Source organism: Dendropsophus ebraccatus, chromosome 7, assembly GCF_027789765.1.
Source record: "Dendropsophus ebraccatus isolate aDenEbr1 chromosome 7, aDenEbr1.pat, whole genome shotgun sequence".
In the NCBI taxonomy this organism is placed as follows: Eukaryota; Metazoa; Chordata; class Amphibia; order Anura; family Hylidae; genus Dendropsophus; species Dendropsophus ebraccatus.
This window is the reverse complement of record NC_091460.1, coordinates 49367915-49390700: the sequence shown is the minus strand read 5'-3', so window position 1 is coordinate 49390700 and position 22786 is coordinate 49367915. Positions and strand designations below refer to the sequence as shown.

General features: G+C 44.5%; 1 protein-coding gene and 1 pseudogene across 3 annotated transcripts in view; both read left to right on the top strand.

The window, feature by feature from the left end:
* CCDC149 (coiled-coil domain containing 149) overlaps positions 1-22786 on the top strand; it is a 63987-nt gene that overhangs the window by 14016 nt on the left and 27185 nt on the right. For all 3 annotated transcript variants that reach the window (XM_069977484.1, XM_069977483.1, XM_069977486.1), the window contains exons 3-7: positions 4203-4241; positions 5934-6041; positions 6936-7052; positions 11401-11573; positions 17304-17376. In XM_069977484.1, the coding sequence (XP_069833585.1) occupies positions 4203-4241; positions 5934-6041; positions 6936-7052; positions 11401-11573; positions 17304-17376 (510 nt within the window). The remainder of the gene's footprint in view (positions 1-4202; positions 4242-5933; positions 6042-6935; positions 7053-11400; positions 11574-17303; positions 17377-22786) is intronic.
* Positions 10850-10950, top strand: LOC138797932 (U6 spliceosomal RNA; annotated as a pseudogene).

Genomic DNA, 22786 nt, shown 5'->3' with positions numbered 1-22786 from the left:
TTCCCATGCCCACAAAGTGCTGCATCACAGGCTCTGGTACTCCCGGAAGAAGGCATTTTCCCCCGAATTCCGATGACATCACAACTTGGGGGATGGTGATGCCCAACCCGGCTGAAGGATTGGTCACTCAGCCAATCAGTGACTGCAGTAATGTCCCGCCCCAGTCACTGACTGGCTGATGTTGGCTGTGAAGGAAATGCAAGAAGCCTGGTGGGGTTCCTGGAGCGGCAATACAGCGCTGCAACGGCACAGGGAGAGGTGAGTTGTGATTGTTTATAATGTCCCCCCCCCAAGACTGCCTGAGGGAGGAAATGAGATACCAAGGACAGGTAAGACCTTTTCTGCACCCTAGATAACCCTTTGAAGAAAACTTAAGCCCCTATTACATGGGTCAATAAGAGGGAGCAAGCAAGCGCTCTTGTTCCCCGCACGCTGCCGGTGCTGTTACACGCACCAACAGCGAACGGGTAAGTGTGTGTGTGTGTGTGGGGGGGGGGAGCTGCCTTATTACACAAAGTGATTATCGGCTGTAATGGATGATCAGCCAAATATGGCTGATACTCGCTTTGTGTAACAGGGCCTTTAGTCAAAACTGATGCATTATGTGAAATTTAAGGGGTACACCGGGCTGGGGTTATTTTTATTGTATGGCTGGGGAAGGGGTGGATATAGAGGCCGCCGGTCACTTACCTAACCGGCTCCAGCGCCGATGCCCTGTTATCCCGTCCCACTGCCACTTCCTGGTCTGAGCTGAGGCTTGAGACGTCACGTCTCAAGCTGCAGCTCAGACCAGGAAGCAGCAGCCGGACAAGAGTCAGCGATCGGCAGCCTCTATATCCATAACCTCAGCCCGGAGTACTTCTTTAAACCCAAGCATTCATACGAGCATTTCTGAAAAAGTCCTCATTAAGAGAGATATAGACTTACTTCCCATTGCCTATACTGTTTTGATAAATTCCTACCCTTGGTTATGGCCCACTATAGTGGGTGTGGCATGCTCAGTTCAACTGAAATCTCTAGGAAGTACTGGCAGTTGGTCTCCACTGAGTCTGCAAGCTAGGAGGATTGTGGAAAGGTGTGTGCACTGTTGCATTGCAATAGCAGGGTCACTGTTCAGAGAGGAAACCAGAAAGAGAATAGACCCATGAAAAATCACCTTTGCAATGACTTATGTTTACTGGTTATGAATTGTAGCAGCTCTGGGATCAGTTTGAAAGCAATAGAAGTCTATGAAGGAGGGAAATGAGAAGGGAAATACCTGGGAACAAACATATACGCTGCTGCAGAGAGAGATCTCGCCCCAGTTTAGACTGCTCACTAAAGTTTTATAATGGATTCCATGCTGCTGCTGCTGCTGCTGCTTTTTAATCCGTACAAAGAAAAATACAGGCTCTCCTCCTATGTTTGTGCTGACATCATAGACATTAGGCTTCACCCACCTGTTCTAGGAGAACTGAAAATTAAATAAAAAAAAAAATTATATTGTATTTTACATTGGCAGATATACTAGCAATGTAATAAAAACCTCCTACATAACATTGTGCACTTGTATGGGCAGTGTAACCTGACCTCAGTGCGGCACTTGCGTGGGCAGTATGACTCGATCTCAGTGCGGCACTTGTATAGGCAGTGTAACCTGACCTCAGTGTGGCACTTGTATAAGCAGTGTAACCTGATCTCAGTGCGGCACATGTATAGGCAGTGTAACCCGATCTCAGTGTGGCACTTGTATAGGCAGTGTAACCTGACCTCAGTGCGGCACATGTATAGGCAGTGTAACCCGATCTCAGTGTGGCACTTGTATTGGCAGTGTAACCTGATCTCAGTGCGGCACTTGTATGGGCAGTATGACCCGATCTCAGTGCGGCACTTGTATAAGCAGTGTAACCTAATCTCAGTGCGGCACTTGTATTGGCAGTGTAACCTGACCTCAGTGCGGCACTTGTATAGGCAGTGTAACCTGATCTCACTGCGGCACTTGTATTGGCAGTGTAACCCGATCTCACTGCGGCACTTGTATTGGCAGTGTAACCTGATCTCAGTGCGGCACTTGTATAGGCAGTGTAACCTGACCTCAGTGCGGCACTTGTGTGGGCAGTATGACTCGATCGAAGTGCGGCACTTGTATAGGCAGTGTAACCCGATCTCACTGCGGCACTTGTATAGGCAGTGTAACCCGATCTCAGTGCGGCACTTGTATAGGCAGTGTAACCTGATCTTAGTGCGGCACTTGGATAGGCAGTATAACCTGATCTCAGTGCGGCACGTGTATAGGCAGTGTAACCTGATCTCAGTCTGGCACTTGGATAGGCAGTGTAACCTGATCTCACTGCGGCACTTGTATAGGCAGTGTAACCCGATCTCAGTGTGGCACTTGTATAGGCAGTGTAACCTGATCTCACTGCGGCACTTGTATAAGCAGTGTAACCTAATCTCAGTGCGGCACTTGTATGGGCAGTATAACCTGATCTCAGTGCGGCACTTGTATTGGCAGTGTAACCTGATCTCAGTGCGGCACTTGTATAGGCAGTGTAACCTGATCTCAGTGCGGCACTTGTATTGGCAGTGTAACCTGATCTCAGTGCGGCACTTGTATAGGCAGTGTAACCTGATCTCACTGCGGCATTTGTATAGGCAGTGTAACCTGATCTCAGTGCGGCACTTGTATGGGCAGTATAACCTGATCTCAGTGCGGCACTTGTATTGGCAGTGTAACCTGATCTCAGTGCGGCACTTGTATAGGCAGTGTAACCTGATCTCAGTGCGGCACTTGGATAGGCAGTGTAACCTGATCTCAGTGCGGCACTTGGATAGGCAGTGTAACCTGATCTCAGTGCGGCACTTGTATAGGCAGTGTGACCTGATCTCACTGCGGCACTTGTATAAGCAGTGTAACCTGATCTCAGTGCGGCACTTGGATAGGCAGTGTAACCTGACCTCAGTGCAGTTTCAGATACTTTTGGGGGCAGCATACGCTAAAAAGCTAGAAGACTGAATAGTGGATTATATCTGAGTATTTTCTATTTCATGGTCTAGTTATACTTTCAGCAATTCTCAGCAATAAATTCTCCATTGGAGCTCATGATATTATCTTCCCCAGCAGAGGTGAGTCAGTCGGTAAATCAATACTTGCGATACCTGACCTCCCTCCGTAGAATTTATCCTAGCGTTGGAGCTTAGTAATCCTTTATACAGGGTTAGTGGCCATTTCTCCAGGCTGGAAGAAGCCTATTGTTAGGACTGTCATTAGCAGCTGTCGTACTGCCAGCTTCCCTTCTATATCATATAGGAGAACACAATAGCTTTCTGATTTTCAAGTTCAGTCTCCAAAACAAAATTTGTACAATCTTGATCTGGGTGGGGGATAATTACCCTGTTCGAGGAAACATTGACAATAGAGAGTGGTGGGGGGCTGCAGTGAGGCAATAGAGGGAAGCTGGCATTAAGGAAGTGGTGTGGATGGGAAGAATGGTGTCCGGCAACACATTTGTGGTTTAATTGCAATCTATAGAAGTCATTCTCGGGGAATTATTGATCAATACCACAATATCTCAGTCCTATAAATTGGTGTAGAAGCTGTGAAACAAGTACTTTTACTAGTCCTGAGGAGACAGAGCTAGCCTGGCAACAGGAGGTCTGGATTTGATATCTTCAAACTGGTCTTCACCTATAGAAGACTCCTTTTCTGGGTTCTAACTGTGGCTCTCAGTACTCAAATACCCACAGGACTTACAGTAGAGTTGAATTTGTATTGCAGGCAAAAAAAAATATACCAAGAATGCGTCAGTGCTGACAGGTATATAAAATAAGAATAGTAACTTAGGAGACAACAGGCACTGGAAGATTCTGCCACATGTGAACATCTACTAATAGTTGTTTATGGTCCTGCTTTATTATTGCATTGGGCTTCACAAAACCCTGAGACTGTTTGAGCATCTTTAGCAATGCTGAGCTACGTGGTCTTTGTAGCTGATAGGTGCCATTTGTCTGGTATTCTGGAGCTGAGTTTTTCTCTTCCCAGGATATAGAGACAGTGTGAGCTAGAAAATGTCATGAGAATTAGAACTTGTTTGTTCTCTCTAACACCGAGACATTTTAAGGAAAGAGTGTGAAATTGGTTTTATGTATGCAGGTTTGTGGCGTGAGCAGGATTTCCTAAACTGGTTAAATTATTCTAAATGTCCTTGTTTTACTGTTTACAGGATGGAGACCCATCGCTGCCCCCTGAGAAGAGAAAGCAGGTACTCACATAGGTCACCTCCCTGTCATAGGGATTTTCTCCTATTAAATAAATCTAGGGGAATGTAGTTTCTCTAAGGGTATGTTCACACTTTTTTTTGAGGCAAAAAAAGCTCAGTATTTTGATTAAAGGGGTACCCCGGCGAAGATCTTTTTCTTTCAAATCGACTGGTGTCAGAAAGTTGTACAGATTTTTTTTTTTTTTTTATTACAAATCTGTCGATTCTAACACCAATCGATTTGAAAGGAAAAAGATTTTCGCTGAAGTACCCCTTTAATTAATTAGAACCCTAAACAATTATGTTTTGTTAATATACCATATTGATAGAACTATGCACGTGTGTTAGCCGAACCTGCTGATTTCAGAGGGGCCAGTTGGGCAGATGTCTAGGTGGATGAATTAGTGTGTCTCTCTCTGGGTTCAGCAATAACAATTGTCTAGTGTCTAATTTATCAGTGCTCCATTCTTAAATTAGGCCTCCCAGCAGGTGTAGATTTGAATAACGATTTGCGCCTGTGAGCAGGCGTAAATAATGATAAATTAGGTGCGGGAGAAGGCCACACCTCCTCCCTGCTTTGCCGCACCCTCCTCCCCACCCATTGGGCAAGCGGGGGATATAGCAGGCATATGCCAGGGAGAAGGGGCGTACCTTCTCCCAGGCATAGGCCCCACTCGGAACTTTGATAAATGTCCCCCATGGTACCTAGGTGGATTTTACCATGTTCAATACTTTTGGCTCCAATAAACCACCACCAGAAAAAACCTCCTTTGCCTCAATCTGGCAAAGGCTTATTCCCATAGAGCCCTTATCACACAACCAAGCTGAGCATGCTGATGGAAGTAGGTTTAGGAGAAGTCTGTTTTCCTTGTGTAACTTGTATTCCCAGTTTAAGGATATTTCCATAGGTATGGTATAATTTACTCAGGGGGGGCTATTGACTAAACAGGGTGATAATCTCCCTATGTAATAGGCCAACATAAACAAAACACAAAAGGCCATTTAATATGGACTAATATAATACCATGTACCTCCTTCCATTGTGTTGGATTCCATGGATGGTGCACTGGTCCTACTTGGTGCATGTTTCTGCCGAAGTATGTGAATAATAATTATATTAATCAATACATGAGCAATAGGGCATTTAGAATGACGGCCATATTGGTTATATAAAAATGGACAGCGCTCCATAGTGTAGAAATCAGGCAGAAGGACGTCAGGAAGACGAGAAAATGGAGATTCTCACCTGATGGTGTTGTGCAAATACAAGGCACAACACTCGGCCACAGCAGGTATATGAACCGCAGCCTCTCACAGGCACCCACAACGGGATAGTACCAGAAACAGAATCCTTCACTCCACAACTGGGTCCAAAGGGCGCAGGTAAAAGTAAAAAGCAAGGCAAAATAAAGTACTGTACTAAAAATGTATTAAAAACTGACATGACCCATGGTAAGACACTTAAGAAAGCATTGTGTCGGTTTTTAATACATTTTTAGTACTTTTATTTTGCCTTGCTTTTTTACCTCGACCTGCGCCCATTGGACCCAGTTGTGGAGTGGAGGATTTTGTTGCTCGCCATATTGGTTGTCACCCTGCTGTCCCAAACTTTTTTTTTTTTTTTTCCTTTTTATTAGAAGTCATTGAGTCTCTGATTTGGCACTGGGCTGAAGGTTAATGTTTGCTCTTTTGCAGGCGAACCTGGCGCAGCTGCTGGGGGACGCTCGGGAAAGAAGCAAAAAGCTGGAAGGGGAGATGAAAGAACTGCAGCAGCGACTGGGAGAAGTCCAGGGAGACAACAAGGTGATGGATTATTCAGTGCTGTCTGTGGGGTACGGCCTGTGCTGTGGACCTATTGTATGGGAAGCTGTCTGTTCAGTGTCTCACTAATAACAGCTAAGCCGCTTTCTACAAATCCGCATATTGTTTTATCTACTGAATGGAGATTAGGGCACAAAGATGATATTTCTTTAGGAAACTGCCTACGTGTTTTATTGTGGGGATGAGAAGTAATCGTCCAGTCTGGTGATAATCACTCAGGATAACTGTCACTACACAGAACCTCTGTAAGAATAATGGACTCTCTAAACTCCCCATTTCACACAATGAGGCTATCCAATAAATTATCATATATTGGTAACAAATAGAGATGAGCGCGACTTGAGCATGCTTGAGTCGGATTGCTCGGTGCTTGAATACTGGTGGCTGACGAAGTTGGATGCTGCGAGTGTAGTGAGAGCTGGATAAAGGTGACTGAATTCTCAGCTAGAGTGTACAGAAGGAACACGATGTACGCTAGAAAGGAAGTGTGGCGATGCAGACAATTTTCATCCAAAAAGTATGAAGGACCACAAAAGACAATAAAATTACTTTATTTACCCATATATGTTCATTTATTGTACGTTCATTGTTGTGAAACTCCTTATTGAATGTTTCTCTCATTCTGCAGATCTCCTTAATTGTGCAGTAATGGAATATTGTGCTTGCTGTGGGATTTACTGGCAGCATAATATACTTACTGCCATGTGACCTCCACTCCCAGCAGCAATTATGTCCATGCACATATGACTCTCTCTTTTATATGTGCATGACAGCAAAAGTTATGAGATTAGTTTGCTTGTGTTTCTTGTAAAGGAAAGAAACTCCAGAGGTGGTGCTGTACTCTTTCTGTAATCCTGCCTTCCTGTCTATCTCCAGCTGTTGAGAATGACAATTGCCAAGCAAAGACTCGGAGACGATGAGGTTGGAGTCCGCCATTTTGCACCTCATGAGCGCGAGGACCTTGTGCTGCAGCTGGAGAAAGCTAGAGAGCAGGTAATGTATGAGATTCATATGTAAAATGTTGTATTTACACTATCATTCAAAAGTTTGGGGTCACATTGAAATGTCCTTATTTTTGAAGGAAAAGCACTCTACTTTTCCATGAAGATAACTTTAAACTAGTCCTAACTTTAAAGAAATACACTCTATACATTGCTAATGTGGTAAATGACTATTCTAGCTGCAAATGTCTGGTTTTTGGTGCAATATCTATATAGGTGTATAGAGGCCCATTTCCAGCAACTATCACTCCACTGTTCTAATGGTACAATGTGTTTGCTCATTGGCTCAGAAGGCTAATTGATGATTAGAAAACCCTTGTGCAATCATGTTCACACATCTGAAAACAGTCTAGCTTGTTACAGAAGCTACAAAACTGACCTTCCTTTGAGCAGATTGAGTTTCTGGAGCATCAGATTTGTGGGGTCAATTAAACGCTCAAAATGGCCAGAAAAAGAGAACTTTTATCTGAAACTCGACAGGCTATTCCATGCGAGAAATTGCTAAGAAATTGAAGATTTCCTACAACGGTGTGTACTACTCCCTTCAGAGGACAGCACAAACAGGCTCTAACCAGAGTAGAAAAAGAAGTGGGAGGCCGCGTTGCACAACTAAGCAAGAAGATAAACACATTAGAGTCTCTAGTTTGAGAAACAGACGCCTCACAGGTCCCCAACTGGCATCTTCATTAAATAGTACCCGCAAAACACCAGTGTCAACATCTACAGTCAAGAGGCGGCTGCAGGATTTTGGGCTTCAGGGCAAAGTGGCAAAGAAAAAGCCATATCTGAGACTGGCCAATAAAAGAAAAAGATTAAGATGGGCAAAAGAAGACAGACATTGGACAGAGGAAGACTGGAAAAAAGTGTGGACGGATGAATCCAAGTTTGAGGTGTTTGGATCACAAAGAAGAACGTTTGTGAGACGCAGAACAAATGAAAAGATGCTGGAAGAATGCCTGACACCATCTGATAAGCATGGTGGAGGTAATGTAATGGTCTGGGGTTGCTTTGGTGCTGGTAAGGTGGGAGATTTGTACAGGGTAAAAGGGATTCTGAATAAGGAATTTTGCAACACCATGCCATACCCAGTGGACAGCGCTTGATTGGCGCCAATTTCATCCTACAACAGGACAATGACCCTAAACACACCTCCAAATTGTGCAAGAACTATTTACAGGAGAAGCAGGCAGCTGGTATTCTATTGGTAATGGAGTGGCCAGCGCAGTCACCAGATCTGAACCCCATTGAGCTGTTGTGGGAGCAGCTTGACCGTATGGTATGCCAGAAGTGCCCATCCAACCAATCCAACTTGTGGGAGCTGCTTCTAGAAGCGTGGGGTGCAATTTCTCCAGCTTACCTCAACAGATTAATAGCTAGAATGCCAAAGGTGTGCAATGCTGTAATTGCTGCAAAAGGGGGATTCTTTGACAAAAGCAAAGAGTGTGATGTAAAAACAATGTTATTTCAAATACAAATCATTATTTCTAACCTTGTCAATGTCTTGACTCTATTTTCTATTCATTTCACAACGTATGGTGGTGAAGAAGTGTGACTTTTCATGGAAAACACAAAATTGTTTGGTGACCCCAAACTTTTGAACGGTAGTGTATATTAAGATACATTCACCTAATGGCTAACTAAAAGGAAAATAACCAATTGCAGATTTTCCGGACCCCTTTGGGCTTGTCATGGTTTACCTTAAAGCAAATGTACCAATTCCAGTAGTGAATTTTTTTTTTTACTACCTGGTTGGCACAGGTGCAGAGATCCTGGTGACGCGGTCCATTTTCAAAACTGTGCCCAATTCCCGTGATTGGGGCCAGTTTTGTGCACTTCGGCCCGCTCTATGCACCGGAGGCAGGCCCAGCGCCCTCGGTGTAATGATATCCCCTCCCCTTAGTGACGCGCCTCCATTAGGATCAAGTCTGACAACGTCACCAAGGGGATATCATTACACTAGGGGAATCGTGGGAACCATGCAGTGTTTTGAAAAATGGACCGCACCACTAGGATCTCTGCGCCAGCACCGAACAGGTAATGAAAAAGAAAATCCCTACTGGAACAGGTAGAATCACTTTAAAATCAGAGAAGGACATAGGAATGGTAAGGTGAATAAGATAAGTGATTTAAAGAATGAATTGTGATCTCCTCCATGGCTGTCATGACTGAACATTAGTTCGTGAGTTATGTGTGTTATTGCGCCAAACTCTGCTGAAGTGTACATGCTGTGTATTTCTTGTTCCATCAGGATATATTATAGTAGGACATACTTGTATGTATGCTATGGATGGTGATGTCTACTTGGCACTCATGGGTAGGTGGCCATACACCTTCAACTGATGGCTGAATGATCATTTAGCCACCAGTGTTCTCTTCCATCCAACCAGTCTTCCCTATACAAAGGAATGATTGGCTTGGCGCAGCAGTCCTGTGCTCTCTATGGGGGGGTTTAGGACACAGCCAGAGAACTCTCACTGCAGATTATCTCTATCAGAACAAAATGGTGGAAAATTATCGCCTACCCCCCTATTTCAACCAACATCATTTCTTAGTGGATGGCGGTGAGCAGCGGGTACAGCCGACAAAAGTATAAGGCTTACAAAAATATGGCTGCTTTCTTCCAGAAACAGAACCTCTCCTGTCCTCAGTTTGGGTGTGGTTTTGTACTAATTTAAAGTGAATGGAGCTGAACTGCAATACCACAAATATCCTGCTGACAACGATGGTGCTGTTTTGGCAAGTAGCTGTTTTTTAATCCTAGAAAACCCCTTTTCCTGGGGTCATCCAGGACAGCACCATTCTTGTCCCCAGTTCCATTGAGGTGAATGGAGCTGAATTGTAATACCACATACAACCTGGAGACAGGTGTGGTGCTATTTTTTCAAGAATGTAGCTGTACTTTTTCTACCTTGTAGCTGTACTTTTACCCCCTTTTTAAAGTGGTAAGGTATTGCATTAGTCACTAATTTCCAGCTACAGAGAATATGAACAGCCAAAGCAGGTTCTCCTGGCCAAATCTTGGCCAGGGGGTCTCAGTGGCTGAGTCTTGTTTCCGTGCAGCACTGACCATCTGCATGGACTTTGTGTGGGTTTCCTGTGGGTACTTCAGGATCCTCCCACACTCCAAAAACATATGTTACTCACTTCACCTGTCTGGTTGTAATGTTGTGGCTTATTGGCGTGCTGTATTATAATAAAAAGTATTTATAGCTTGAAAATGAACACTCTCTGCATCACACTGAGCATATTGTAACCCTTGGGAGAGAACTCTATTAGCAGCTGTTCTTTTTGTCGACTACTCGGCCACTTGATGTCAGTGTTCTGTTGTTGTCTATGGATAGTTAATTTACCTTGTCACAAAAGCCGAGTTCCTCTAATTGCAGAATAAGTGTTCTGTATCGGAGAACATTTGTGGGTGGAAAGCTTAGAAATAAATCTTACTGATAAACAGAATTAACGTTTCAATATTATCTTCTCATGTTGTGATACATTGAGGAACAGCGGGAAACGTGTGCAATATTGCGTGCTCCCTCTGATCCGCTGTAGCAATTGTAAACGTCTTTTCACAACAGGATATTTATTGTCCGTGTCCTTACGGAACAGGTGAGGATATCTAATGCTGGAGATTAACCCCTTTTTGTTAGCAGAGTACCATAACAATAAGTAGGTCGCAGATTGTCCTGCTACTAAAACTTCCAACAAACAGCTGTAATCTGTCAGGGAATCCAGCAGCAAGTATTCATTTGTAACACACTGCCTCCGCAGGGGAGATGAGGTATTACACAGTGTGTGCTTACTTTGGCAGCACATACGCTAACATTGGAACAATACAGAGAAGATTAGCATGGCAAGGATGACATAAAAATTACTTTGACTTTCAACCCCTTTGTGATACATTTTCTTTTATTATGGGACAATGATAAATAATCCTCAGGACTCGTATCACTCATATCCTCCAATTGCACAACACCTTTTTTCAGAGTTCATTATTGAAATGGGTAGAACATATCTATGACAAAGCTGCCATATCTCCTACAATATATAGGTATTTTCCATTTCCAAGAATTTCAAAGGGCAAACCTATGACAAGTTATGGCTCGGATCATAATGTAATTTCACAGTAAAGGCCATGTCCTTTTCTGAATAGCTCAATCGATTTCAGAACCTGACAACTAAAGTAAGACCAGCTCGCACGAATTGGGACAGCTGAGGATTATATATATATATATATATATATATGCAGTAACAGTGATTGACATGTCATCAATCGGTTGTGCACCTAGATCCGTATTGGCATTGCTGACTAACAATAATCTTGTAATACCTTCTTTTTTTTACAGATTGAAAGCCTGGAGCATGACCTCCGAGCATCCCTGGATGAACTGGAGGACGTGAAGCAGGAGAGATCATTCTTCCAAGATAAATCTGAGAGGTTGAACCAAGAACTTAACCATGTCCTAGGAGGTGATGAGAAGAGGATCATAGACATTGATGCCCTATGTATGGAGAACAGGTGAGTCTACAGAGATCAAGGACTGGAAAGCTATAGACAGATATGTGTTTATCACAGTGTTAAGGCAGCGACAAAAAGATAAAATCCGTAGTCATATGGCTGACCATATGCTCCATTAATTTCAGCATATGTTTAGTGGGAGTTAGTGTTGTCGCAGGCAATGGGCTGTTAAGCCACATATCACTTTTCTGTTGTGTTTTCTTGCTTCCTTACTTACTTTTTGGAATCACATCATTTTCTAGTTGTAAATTGTAAAATGTCTGGTTCTTTTTTTTTTTTTTGTTAATCCTCGAAGTATATTTATTCATTTTTAGTAGGTTTGCTGCATCGAAAGCGTCTGTCTTATCTATCTGTCTATCAAGGAGAGGACACAGACTGCATAGGGCCCCTGAGCAAAAAATCTGCCTGGCCCTCTAGTGTTTCCCAGCCTTTGTCACTTTAAGGCACCCCTACCAAATAATGTTCTACAAAATACCAACAACTTCATTCAGTGACTCACAGGTGACATCTTTTTCGATCTGAGGCATCACTTTCCCCTTTGCTCTCCATCCGGCTTAGGCCTCCATGATGATTTCTTCCAGCTACAATTCATCTCTTTTCTCTCTCTTTTTCTTTCAACCTCCATTCCTTTTTCCTACCTATAGGGTTCCATACAGTAGTTATTCCACTGTATGGTGTCATGCACAGTAAAGTCAGTAGGTATGTGGGTTGCCCCTGTATGTAGGATCCCCATATAGTTAATAACATCCCTTTGTTATGACCCCCCCCCATATAGTAATAATATCCCCTGCTGTGCCCCCCGTATAGTAATAATGTCCCCTGCTGTGCCCTCTATACAGTAATAATATCTGCTGCTGTGCCCCCATATAGTAATAATGTCCCCTGCTGTGCTCTTTATACACGAATAATGTCTGCTGCTGTGCCCCCATATAGTAACAATGCCCCCTACTGTGCAGCCCCACATAGTAATAATGCCTTCTGCTGTGCACCCCCACATACAGATAATGCACCCCCACACAGTAACAATGCTTTCTGCTGTGTCCCCCACCAACATAGTAATAATGTCCCCTGCTGTGCCCTCCATATAGTAATATTGTCCCCTGCTTTGCCCCCCATATAGTAAGAATGCCCCCTACTGTGCACTCCACATAGTAATAATGTTCCCTGCTGTGCACCCCCACATAGTAATAATGCCCCATGTTGTGCACTTCCCACATACTAACAATGCTCCTGCTGTGCCCTCATAGTAATTATGCCCCTGCTGACATGGATGCACCTCAAGAGTGTTGTCATATTGAAGTTAAAATTTATAGTGTGCACTATAGAGTAACCACATAAACACCTTGATGGTTACGGTGGATCTCCTTTATCCAAAGATGCCAGCCAGTATATATATGTGTACAGCCCCCCCATCCACCCACAATAATAATGATCCTGCTGTATACAGCCCCCACCCACAGTAATAATACCCCCACATATTCCAGGCACAGAGCAGCTGTTCAGATAGTATGGATCCTCCAGCAGGCTCAATGACGTCATATCATTGCGCTTGCTGGAGAAGTCACATGACAATGAATAGAGTATCAGGATGCTGACTGGTTCTGCTGCTCTATTCTGTTTCTTATGTTCAGCCCGCTCACCCTGCACTACAGTGAGCAAGCTCAACATTACAGCGGCAGGGCATCCTTAGAAGGTGCACGGCCACAGCTTCTAGGGATGCTTCAGGGAACAACTGAACGGGCGGAAGGCCCCTCTACAGGGCCCTGGGCAGCCAACTGGCTGCATATGCCAAATGTCCACCAATCTATCTATTACCTGACTATCTATCTACTAGGATATGCTTTAATTTTATGATCACTTGGCGTCTGACCTCTGGGGCTTCCAGCCACCAACTATGCAGGCAACTGCAACAGGTATATATGTGAGTGGGGCAGGTAGCTGGACATGTCACTGTGCAGGGTAAATCTGTGAATCATGGCTGTCCCAGCAGTTGGACACCCCACTGATCAGTAATTGATGGCCACTCTTAGTGATCACTCTTAAAGAGTACTGCTCAGCGTGTAGGGGAAAAAATGTACTCACCTCCTGCCGATCCTTATCCGGTGCTGGTTCCTCATGTTAGCTCTTCCTGTTCTGCATCCTGGCACATAGGAAATGCCCACTAAACCAACCACTGTCTGAGGTGAGGTCGGCCATTAAGTACTTCTTAGCCAGAAGTGGGCATTATTTGGGATGGGGGGGTGTTGAAAATATTCCAGTTGTGTTCCCATTCTGCCGGCTTTGGCTCAACCAGTAATTTTTGCTTCAAATGTTACCAGAATACTAGTGCATTTGCAATAGTAAATTTGTTGTGATGAGTTGTGATGACGTCACATCTCAGGGGGGAAAAGGCGTGTCTCGGCTAGCCGCTCAGCCAGTCAGTGACTGGATCAGTGTTCCACCCCAGTCACTGACTGGCTGAGCAGCCAGTCCATCAGCTGGTTTGTCATGTGTCAGCTCCAGAGAAGGAGAGTGTACATGACAACTCACATTGGTGTGGAGAGAAGGGAAAGCATCCAAGGAGGGCCACTCACACAGGCTGTAAATAATGAGGGAAGCACTTAAAGGCAGTCTGCAGGGGTAGGATGACTGAGGCTGGGTACAAAGCAGAGCACGCACAGCAAACTGTAGAAGATCCAACATGTTACTGAGAGGGACATGCTTATGTAACTACACACAGATACTAGGAACAGGTTGCAAATTGAATAGCAGGGATTCTGAAGATGAATGAAGGCTGCAGGTTAAAACTTTGTGTAGAACTTTTATGGTCATCACTTACATATGTATAAAAAAAAAACCTCTAATGTGTTGATAGTCTTTACAGGGGTTATGTAGGATTAGGAAAACTGCTCTAGTCTTCAGTTCGGGTGTGGTTTTGCAATTAAGCTCCATTCACTTCAATTGAGTTGCAAAACCTGCACCCAAACTGGAGATAAGCAGTGCTGTTTCTAGAAGAAAGTGGCCATGTGTTTCTAATCCTGGATAACCCCTTTAAAGCTTTAAGTCAGCTTGAAAGAAACCTGTCTTCACTTTAATGCTGCCTGAACCACAAGTCCCTGCTGCACAAGCTTTGATTGATAGATCTCTTCCTGATTGGGTATAGGGAAGGATGTATCAATCAAGGCCAACCGGGCAGGCAGAAGCCTCCAGGGACTGACCCAATGACTCGTGGTTCAGGAAGTACAAAAATCATGACAGATTCCCTTTAAGTTTTAAGGGAGAGTGTCTTCAGGCGACTATCCTAAAGAATGATTTTCCGTTACTTTTTCTGCTTTTCCTTTTCCTCCATCTCTAGAATGCAACAGAAGGTTCTAAATAATGACGGGAAACTTTCTTCTTACTTTAAAATCATTATAACTTTATGTTCTTTTGGAATTCACTGGAACAGTTGGGAGATTGAATCGCTGGGTAATAGTGAGCTGATTTAATGGTAGTAAATTAACCTTCAGGGACTCCAGATAACACAGTCCCAAACGGCATCAAGTAAAGAACATTTAGTTAATGAGAAAGAATCTTCAGAAACAAATGTTGGTCTGTAGAAAGCAGAAGTGGAACTTCACAATGTGTGGGATCTTTTACATTCATGCTTCTCCATCAGGGTGGCTGGTAATTCTTATGAGAATTTTACTAAGCCGAGGGAACATTTTCATCAAGAAAGTTAAAGGGGTTGTATGGCGCCCAAAAAAGCTATTGTTCCGCAGATGTTAAAGCGAATCTGTCATCCCCATAACCCACCCCAACTTACTGGTACCTTTGTGCAGTTGTTAATAAATGATGTCCATTGCAGGCACTGCAGAGTTAGGCATGACAGCCTAGCCACCAGCTCTTTTACCCCACTGCCAATGGATTAAAACTCCTTTTTTCTGCAAATACTGGGGACCAAGGTTTATTTTTGAAACACAGCAATAAAGAACATTTATTGAAAACTGCACAAAGGTACCAGCAATTTGGAGTGGGTTACAGGGGTCAGAGATTCACTTTAAATAAACAGATTTGTGCATCACCTAAATATGTAGTCCCGGATGTTGGTGATGTAAGAGGCTGTCTGTCTGGGTCAGTTTACTGGCTAAGCTATTGAAAAGAGCAAAGAGATTTTCCTTGCACCGGACCACCATAGGGTCTTTTCTTAAAGGGAACCTGTTAAATGCAGTCCAGTCAGCAGGTATCTTGTCATAAAGCATAAGGATCTGAGCAAAGTAATATATACCTATGTAAGAGAAGTTCCAGGTCAACTAGGAATGTATTCATGGAAAAGTAGACAACTGGGTGGTTCCAATCACTGATTGACAGCTGTGTAAAAGTGTTCAAGTAAAGAGCTGTCAATCACTGACACCCTGTCTTATGCTCTGTCATACAACAGACTGTGCCTTGAAACAGTGCTGATGCTGCTGTAATAACAGGACTTGTTTAAGCCAGCACATTCCTGCTACAGTCACAGAAAGTTTGTAAATCCATTCATGGGGAAGATTTTTAGATCATTTTAGAGCCATCCATCCATCCATCCATCCATCCATCCAGTCTTATTGTGAATCTATCTGCTTCTCCAGCTGACATTAGCAGGGAGGAAGTAAAGGTCTGCAGTAATTCATGTCACTACTTTGTCTCATTGTGAAATAGATGGAGTGTACAGCCTGCCAGTGAATGAATAAATTAACCAATCAGCACATTTATTTGTACATTTGAAAATTGATTTTACACATGGAGGCATATTTTAGATTTTCAAGGGGATCACCAGAGGATACATACCAGTGCCAGGCTGGAATGGCCTGTGACCATTTCTGCGGGGAGAGATTATATAAAAAAATAAAAAGGAAATGTGTCACCTATATTTTCTTTGACAGATTAGAGTCAGATACAAAAACTTGTTCTTTTATTATAATCTGTTTCTATTTTCTGACTAACTTACTTTATTTCAATTTTAGTACATTGTTATGAGGGCTGCTATATTGCCTGGATTGTTCTTAACAGCATTTGTGATATGCTTTACAGCAAGACTTATGGGCATAGACGACAATAGACAGATTCTGTCCCCTTCAGATAAATGTGAACCAGTACCAAGCGCTTTCTGTGATCTTTTGAAAGGGCCATTCCACAGGGAGCTGCTATTGTATCTATCTACTGTTGTTACATGTCGCTGCAATGCTGTACAGATCGCTTTACAGCAGCCTCCTCTTATCACTACAGACAGAACAGGAAGTCTCAGCCTATTTTTTTTTGCCCCAGTGGTGAGAATAAAAACTGCAAAATATAAGGATTATTTTATAATATGGATAGAAGAACAAAAAATTAGAAAAAATGACACCAATAATTCTTCAAAACTGTTAAACATTAATTTAATAAGAAGTCATTTTCTGACTACACATTCCCTTTAAAAAGAAAGTAAAGTTTTCCCGATGTCACATGACATGATCTGACCTTGCTGTGTGAAAACAGCTGCAGCAACCACTTTTCCTCCAGTAAACAAGCATTGTCTGTCTGTCTTTAAGGGCTACATAAGGACAAGTGTGATGAACATTGGCCATTGCTAAATTCTATCCTATTCATTATCTAGAGTCCACAGAGAGGCCTCCCGCTTGATTCTCCATCTCTCGCCTTCAGAGCCCGCCGTTATTGTTCTGTCCTCCTTGTGCTTGCGCTCCCCTTCCCTCGCCCTAGACCTTTTCAATGAGATTCAATCTTATTTTTCTCCAGGTATTTACAAGAGAGATTGAAACAACTGCAAGAAGAAGTTAATCTGCAGAAAAGCAACATTGTCAAATACAAGGTAAAGGAAACCATTTTTTTGAAAATGCATTTAAAAAAATGAACGGCGTCCCTCAGAGCTTTGTTAGAATCTAAAACAATTGTTCGGATTTCAGCTGCTTGATTTATTGCCTTTGTGTCACAATATCACACGTCCACACTTTTGGATGGCAGTAAAGGAGAAACCTGAAGGCACTGGCTCGGTAGGGTTATCATGAGAACGCTTAGGTGATGTCATGTGATTTTATTTCTTTGTGACAAAGCTAATTTTAGTGTGTACAATGTATACTGGGGGTAGGCAACCTCACAGAGATGGAAATCCATTATTGTCTCTTGGGAGGGTCTTGAGCAGAAAAACTACAGTAAATGCAGAAGAAACCAAAACTGACGACTGCTTGTTTAGTTTAGTTTTTAATCAAATATATTAAAGGGATACTTCAGAAAAAAAGTTGTTTTCAAATTAACTGGTGCCAGAAAGTTATAAAGATTTGTAAATTACTTCTATTTAAAAAAAAAAACCTCAAGCCTTCCAATACTTATTAGCTGCTGTATATCCTGCAGGAAGTGGTGTATTCTTTCCAGTCTGACACGGTCCTCTCTGCTGCCACCTCTGGCAGGAACTGTCCACAGCAGTAGCAAATCCCCATAAAAAATCTTTTCTGCATTGGTCAGTTCCTGACATGGACAGAGGTGGCAGCAGAGAGCACTGTGTCAGACTGGAAAGAATACACCACTTCCTGCAGGACATACAGCAGCTGATAAGTACTGTAAGAATTGAGTTTAAATATAAGTAATTTACAAAACTATATAACCAGTTAATTTGAAGATATTTATTTTCCTCTGGAAAAAAATGTTAGGAGATAAGTGTCTGATCGCTGGGACCCCCTGTGATCTTTAGAATGGGTTCCAGTGGTCAGATTCTCTGCCCTCAAACACTTATCTCCTCTGACTAGGGTATAAGTTACCAAGGTGACAAAATCCCTTTTACCTCTTCTCTGCTTTGTACTACAAAGGGTTATAACATTAAAAGGGTTATTCAGGTCCATAAAAACGTATTACTTATCTTGCGTGGTTTCACCACATTCTGTAGCTGCAACTTACAATGTGCCCACAGCGACAAAGTTGCCCTCTTTATAGAGAACAGATCAGGGGTTGTAATCACAAGCAGTTTTGCAATATACTCTTTTTATTTTTTTTTATTACGTTTTCTATGTTTAAATCAATATTATTCATATGGCCTCTACGTGTCTCTCTTCCTGTCTCCTTGGCCTTTTCTTTGTAAAAAAAAAAAAAGAGACCAAACACAGGAAGGCCCCGTCCTTTGTGCACTTACATAAAGGAAAGCCACCTGTTCATCAGGGCGCTCGGGAATGACTGTCAATCAATACCAAGCCATGTCTGTGAGTGCGCAAAGGACTGGGACTTCCTGTGTTTGGTCTGTTTTTTTGAACAGAGACTATATTAAATATCAGCACAGTTTGAGTGGCCATATGTATACCATTGATCTAGGCATAATGCCTCTTTAAAAGAGCAAAGATGACCTGAGAGGTAATAGAAGTAAGTAATACCTAGAGATGAGCGAACCGGGTTTGGCTTCAAGTCCATCCGAACCCGAACCATCGGCATTTGATTAGCTGGGGCTGCTGAACTTGGATAAAGCTCTAAGGTTGTCTGGAAAACATGGATACAGCCAATGACTATATCCATGTTTTCCACATAGCCTTGGGGCTTTATCCGCTAATCAAATGCCGAATGATCGGGTTCGGATGGACTCGAGCATGCTCAAGGTTTGCTCATCTCTAGTAATAACCTTTAATGGCCCAAACAACCCCTTTAATCCCTTTGTTGCCCTTAGCCACCAGGGATTTTAGGATTATCTCCTTCTCTGGCCTGGACTTTGAGGGATGCAAATATTAACCTCTTAGTTTTCCGACCAGGGATGCAAACATTAACGCCTTTGCCCATAATTCTCAGAGATGCCAATATTTTTTTTTTTTTTTTTTTTTGTAAATCAGAGAGTTTTATTAAATTTTTAGTTATACAAAGAAAGGTAACATACACCAGGAACAACCCCGGGAAGAGGTATACAGTGTGGAGTGAACAAGAGAGTGACCAAAACAGTCAATGTGCTCCGCATCGAGGCTGATCATCGTAAGTGCAATGTCCTTTGTGTAAAGTCCAGCCAAGGGAGAGGGGGGGGGGGGCTTTGGCATGAGGAAATATGGAAAAAGCCATCTGAGGGCCAACAGCCCATTAACCAGCGCTCTCAAGTCCTGTCGCTAACATATGAAAACCTATGGCGCCTAGACACCCCCCAGGGGTAGCCGCCATCCCCGCATCACCTATGAGGGGCAAGCCGACACGGGGACGGGGACAAGAGAAAGCATATACATATTACAAGGAATGTCCCATCCCATCCCCAAGCCGCATGCAAAGGACAGGGAGCCACCTCCGAGTCCAAAAAGGACACACAGAGGGCTATCCGCTAATTGATGAGGAGCAAAGGAAGAAAGGGGAGAGAAAGTAAAGAAGAGAGAGAAACAAGAGAAAAAGAACCACCATCAGGAGAGCATTCCACCAAGAACCAGGCAGCACCTGCTAGAAGGGGGGGGGGGGACACGCCACACACCCCAAGCAAGGTGACCAGTAATCAAGCTAGCCAGGTGGCGAGGAGTGGCCCGCTTCTATACGTCACCCAAGCCGACCACAGTCTGTCGATCGTACTTCCCCGGTCGTGTTCCTCTGCTGTCAAGGTTTCCATTCGGTAGAGGAAATTCAGTTCGGCAACCCACTCTGAGACCGATGGAGGGGTCGTTGACTTCCAGTGTCTGGGGATGACCGCGCGCGCAGCCGTGAGGAAATGGCGCAACAGGCCCTTTTTGACAGCAGTGGAAGACCCGGGGACTAAAGATAGGAGAGCGAGTCCGGGGGAGGGAGAGACAATCTTATCCGTAACCTGCGTATATATGGTAAAGACTGAGTCCCAAAAGGGCTTCAGGACAGGGCATTCCCACCAAATATGGAGCATGGAACCCACCTCTCTCTCGCAGCGCCAACACAGGTCCGAGGCGTCAGGGTAGCATTGATGTAACAACAATGGGCACTTGTACCAGCGAGTCAGGATCTTGAAATTCTTTTCTTGCGCGTGGCAAGCCACCGACATTTTATGTGTCAGAGTGTATATTTTGAGCTTGTCGGAGTCCGAAAAGGACACGCCAAGCTCCCTTTCCCACGCCTGCATGTAGGACGGCTCAGGGCCCGCGTCCGCATCCAGGAGTAAGCGGTAGAGCTGTGAGATGGTTTTAGTTGGAGGAGAAGACTCCAGCAGGAGGGACTCCAGGTCAGTCGGGGTGGTCACCAAGATGCCTTGAGGAAATTTGCTGTGTAAGAAGGCTGTCAGCTGTCTATACTCCAGCCATGACAGAGTCCTCTCCGGGCAGGTCGCTTGGAGAGCAGCAAAGGTGGGGAGCGCAGAGTTGGTCCCTAATATGTTGCCTAGCCTGGCACCCCCAGAGGACCCCCACCCCAGAAACGACGCCCTTCCGCACGCCGGGGGGAACGCAGGGTTGTCAAACAACGGGCTCATGATTCCAGACCTGTGGGAGAGAGCGTACTGGACAAGCAGCTTGTCCCACACCCTAAGGAAGTGACTCGTCAAGTATGGGAAGGTCTCAAGGTGCGGACGATTAATCGGAAAGATCCAGGGAAGTGATTGTAATGCGATGGGCGAGAGCTCGCTTTCTATCCTGACCCACTGTTTGCTTTCAGAGTTATGGAGCCAGTCCACTAGCCTTAGCAGGACCGCGGCCTTGTAATACAGGGAAAAGTCAGGGAGGCCAGCGCCTCCATTCAGTTTTGGTCTGGTGAGCGTTTTAAACTTAAGCCGAGGTCTTATCGGACCCCACACGAATTTCCTCAATAAGGACTGAAGCTCCTTGAAGAACGAGACCGACACGGGTATGGGCAGTGCCTGGAATAAGTACAGGAACCGGGGCAGAACATCCATTTTAATGGCATGTATTCTGCCAAACCAGGAAAGGAGTGGTCTATTATACGCAGTGAGGTCCGATTTTGTACGAGCAAGTAAGGAGGTGTAATTCAGGGAGAACATTGTGGGCAGCTCGGCTGTAATCCAAACCCCCAGGTATTTGATGGCCGGGGTTTGCCACCGAAAGGTGAAGGAGACCTTTAAATGGGAAACCAAGCTAGGCGGGAGAGATATATTTAGCACCTCGGTCTTGCTATAGTTAGCCTTAAAATTGCTCACTTGGCCATATCGCTCAAACTCGCTAAGGATCGCGGGGAAAGAGACCATAGGGTTGGTGACGTAGAGCAGCAGATCATCCGCGTAAAGTGCGATCTTATAGTGAGAGCGTCCGAGCTTAAGGCCCGATATGTCAGGGGAAGCGCGAAGAGCTACTGCTAGGTGCTCCATTACGAGGGCGAATAGCATCGGTGACAGCGGACACCCCTGGCGTGTACCGTTAGCCACGGGTAAAGGTGAGGAAAGAACTCCATTGACTCGCAACCTAGCCGTGGGGTTATCATAAAGCGCAGCGATCCTCTCCCGCATCCCGTCTCCCAGTCCAATCTGCCGTAGGGTGGAATGCAAGAAGGTCCAGTGCACCCGATCGAACGCCTTTTCAGCGTCGACTGATATCAGACATGTGGGCGCACCGGACCTCCTCGCGTGAGAGATCAAGAGCAGGGTTTTGTTCAGATTGTCCCTAGCTTCTCTCTGGGGGACGAAGCCCACCTGATCCGTGTGAATGATCCCCGGCAGGGAAGGACCCAATCTATTGGCTAAAAGTTTGGAGAAAAATTTGACATCTGTGTTGATGAGCGATATAGGGCGATAATTCGCGCACACAGAAGGGTCCTTTCCCGGCTTGGGGATCACCACAATCGTGGCCATGAGGGACTGTGGAGGGAACGGACACGAAGAGGAGACCGCGTTGAAGACCCGCGTCAGGAAGGGAGTCAGCTGAGGAGAAAAGAGTTTATAGAATTGGGCCGTATACCCGTCTGGGCCCGGGCTTTTGCCATTCGGGGTGTCCTTAATAACCGAGGCCAGTTCACCATCAGCAAACGGGGCGTCCAAGTCCGAGGCCGCATCTGCAGGGAGCTGCGGGAGTGCCGTCTCCCGAACGTAGCGCTCGACCTTCGCGTGGAAGAGGTCAGGAGCCATGTCTGCCATCGGACCCTTGAGGTTATAGAGAGCCTGATAGTAGTCTCTAAAGGCATCTGTAATATCCGACGGTGTGTGGCACTGCCCCCGAAAGGCTGAGGTAATCGAGGGAACAAAGGTTTGGGACATCCGAGGGTGCAAGAATTTTGCTAATGAAGCACCGCATTTATTAGAAAATTCATAGAAAAAACGTTTGGTCCGTTCCCGGAACCGGGCGTATTTTTGGTCAAGAAGCTCTTGTAGT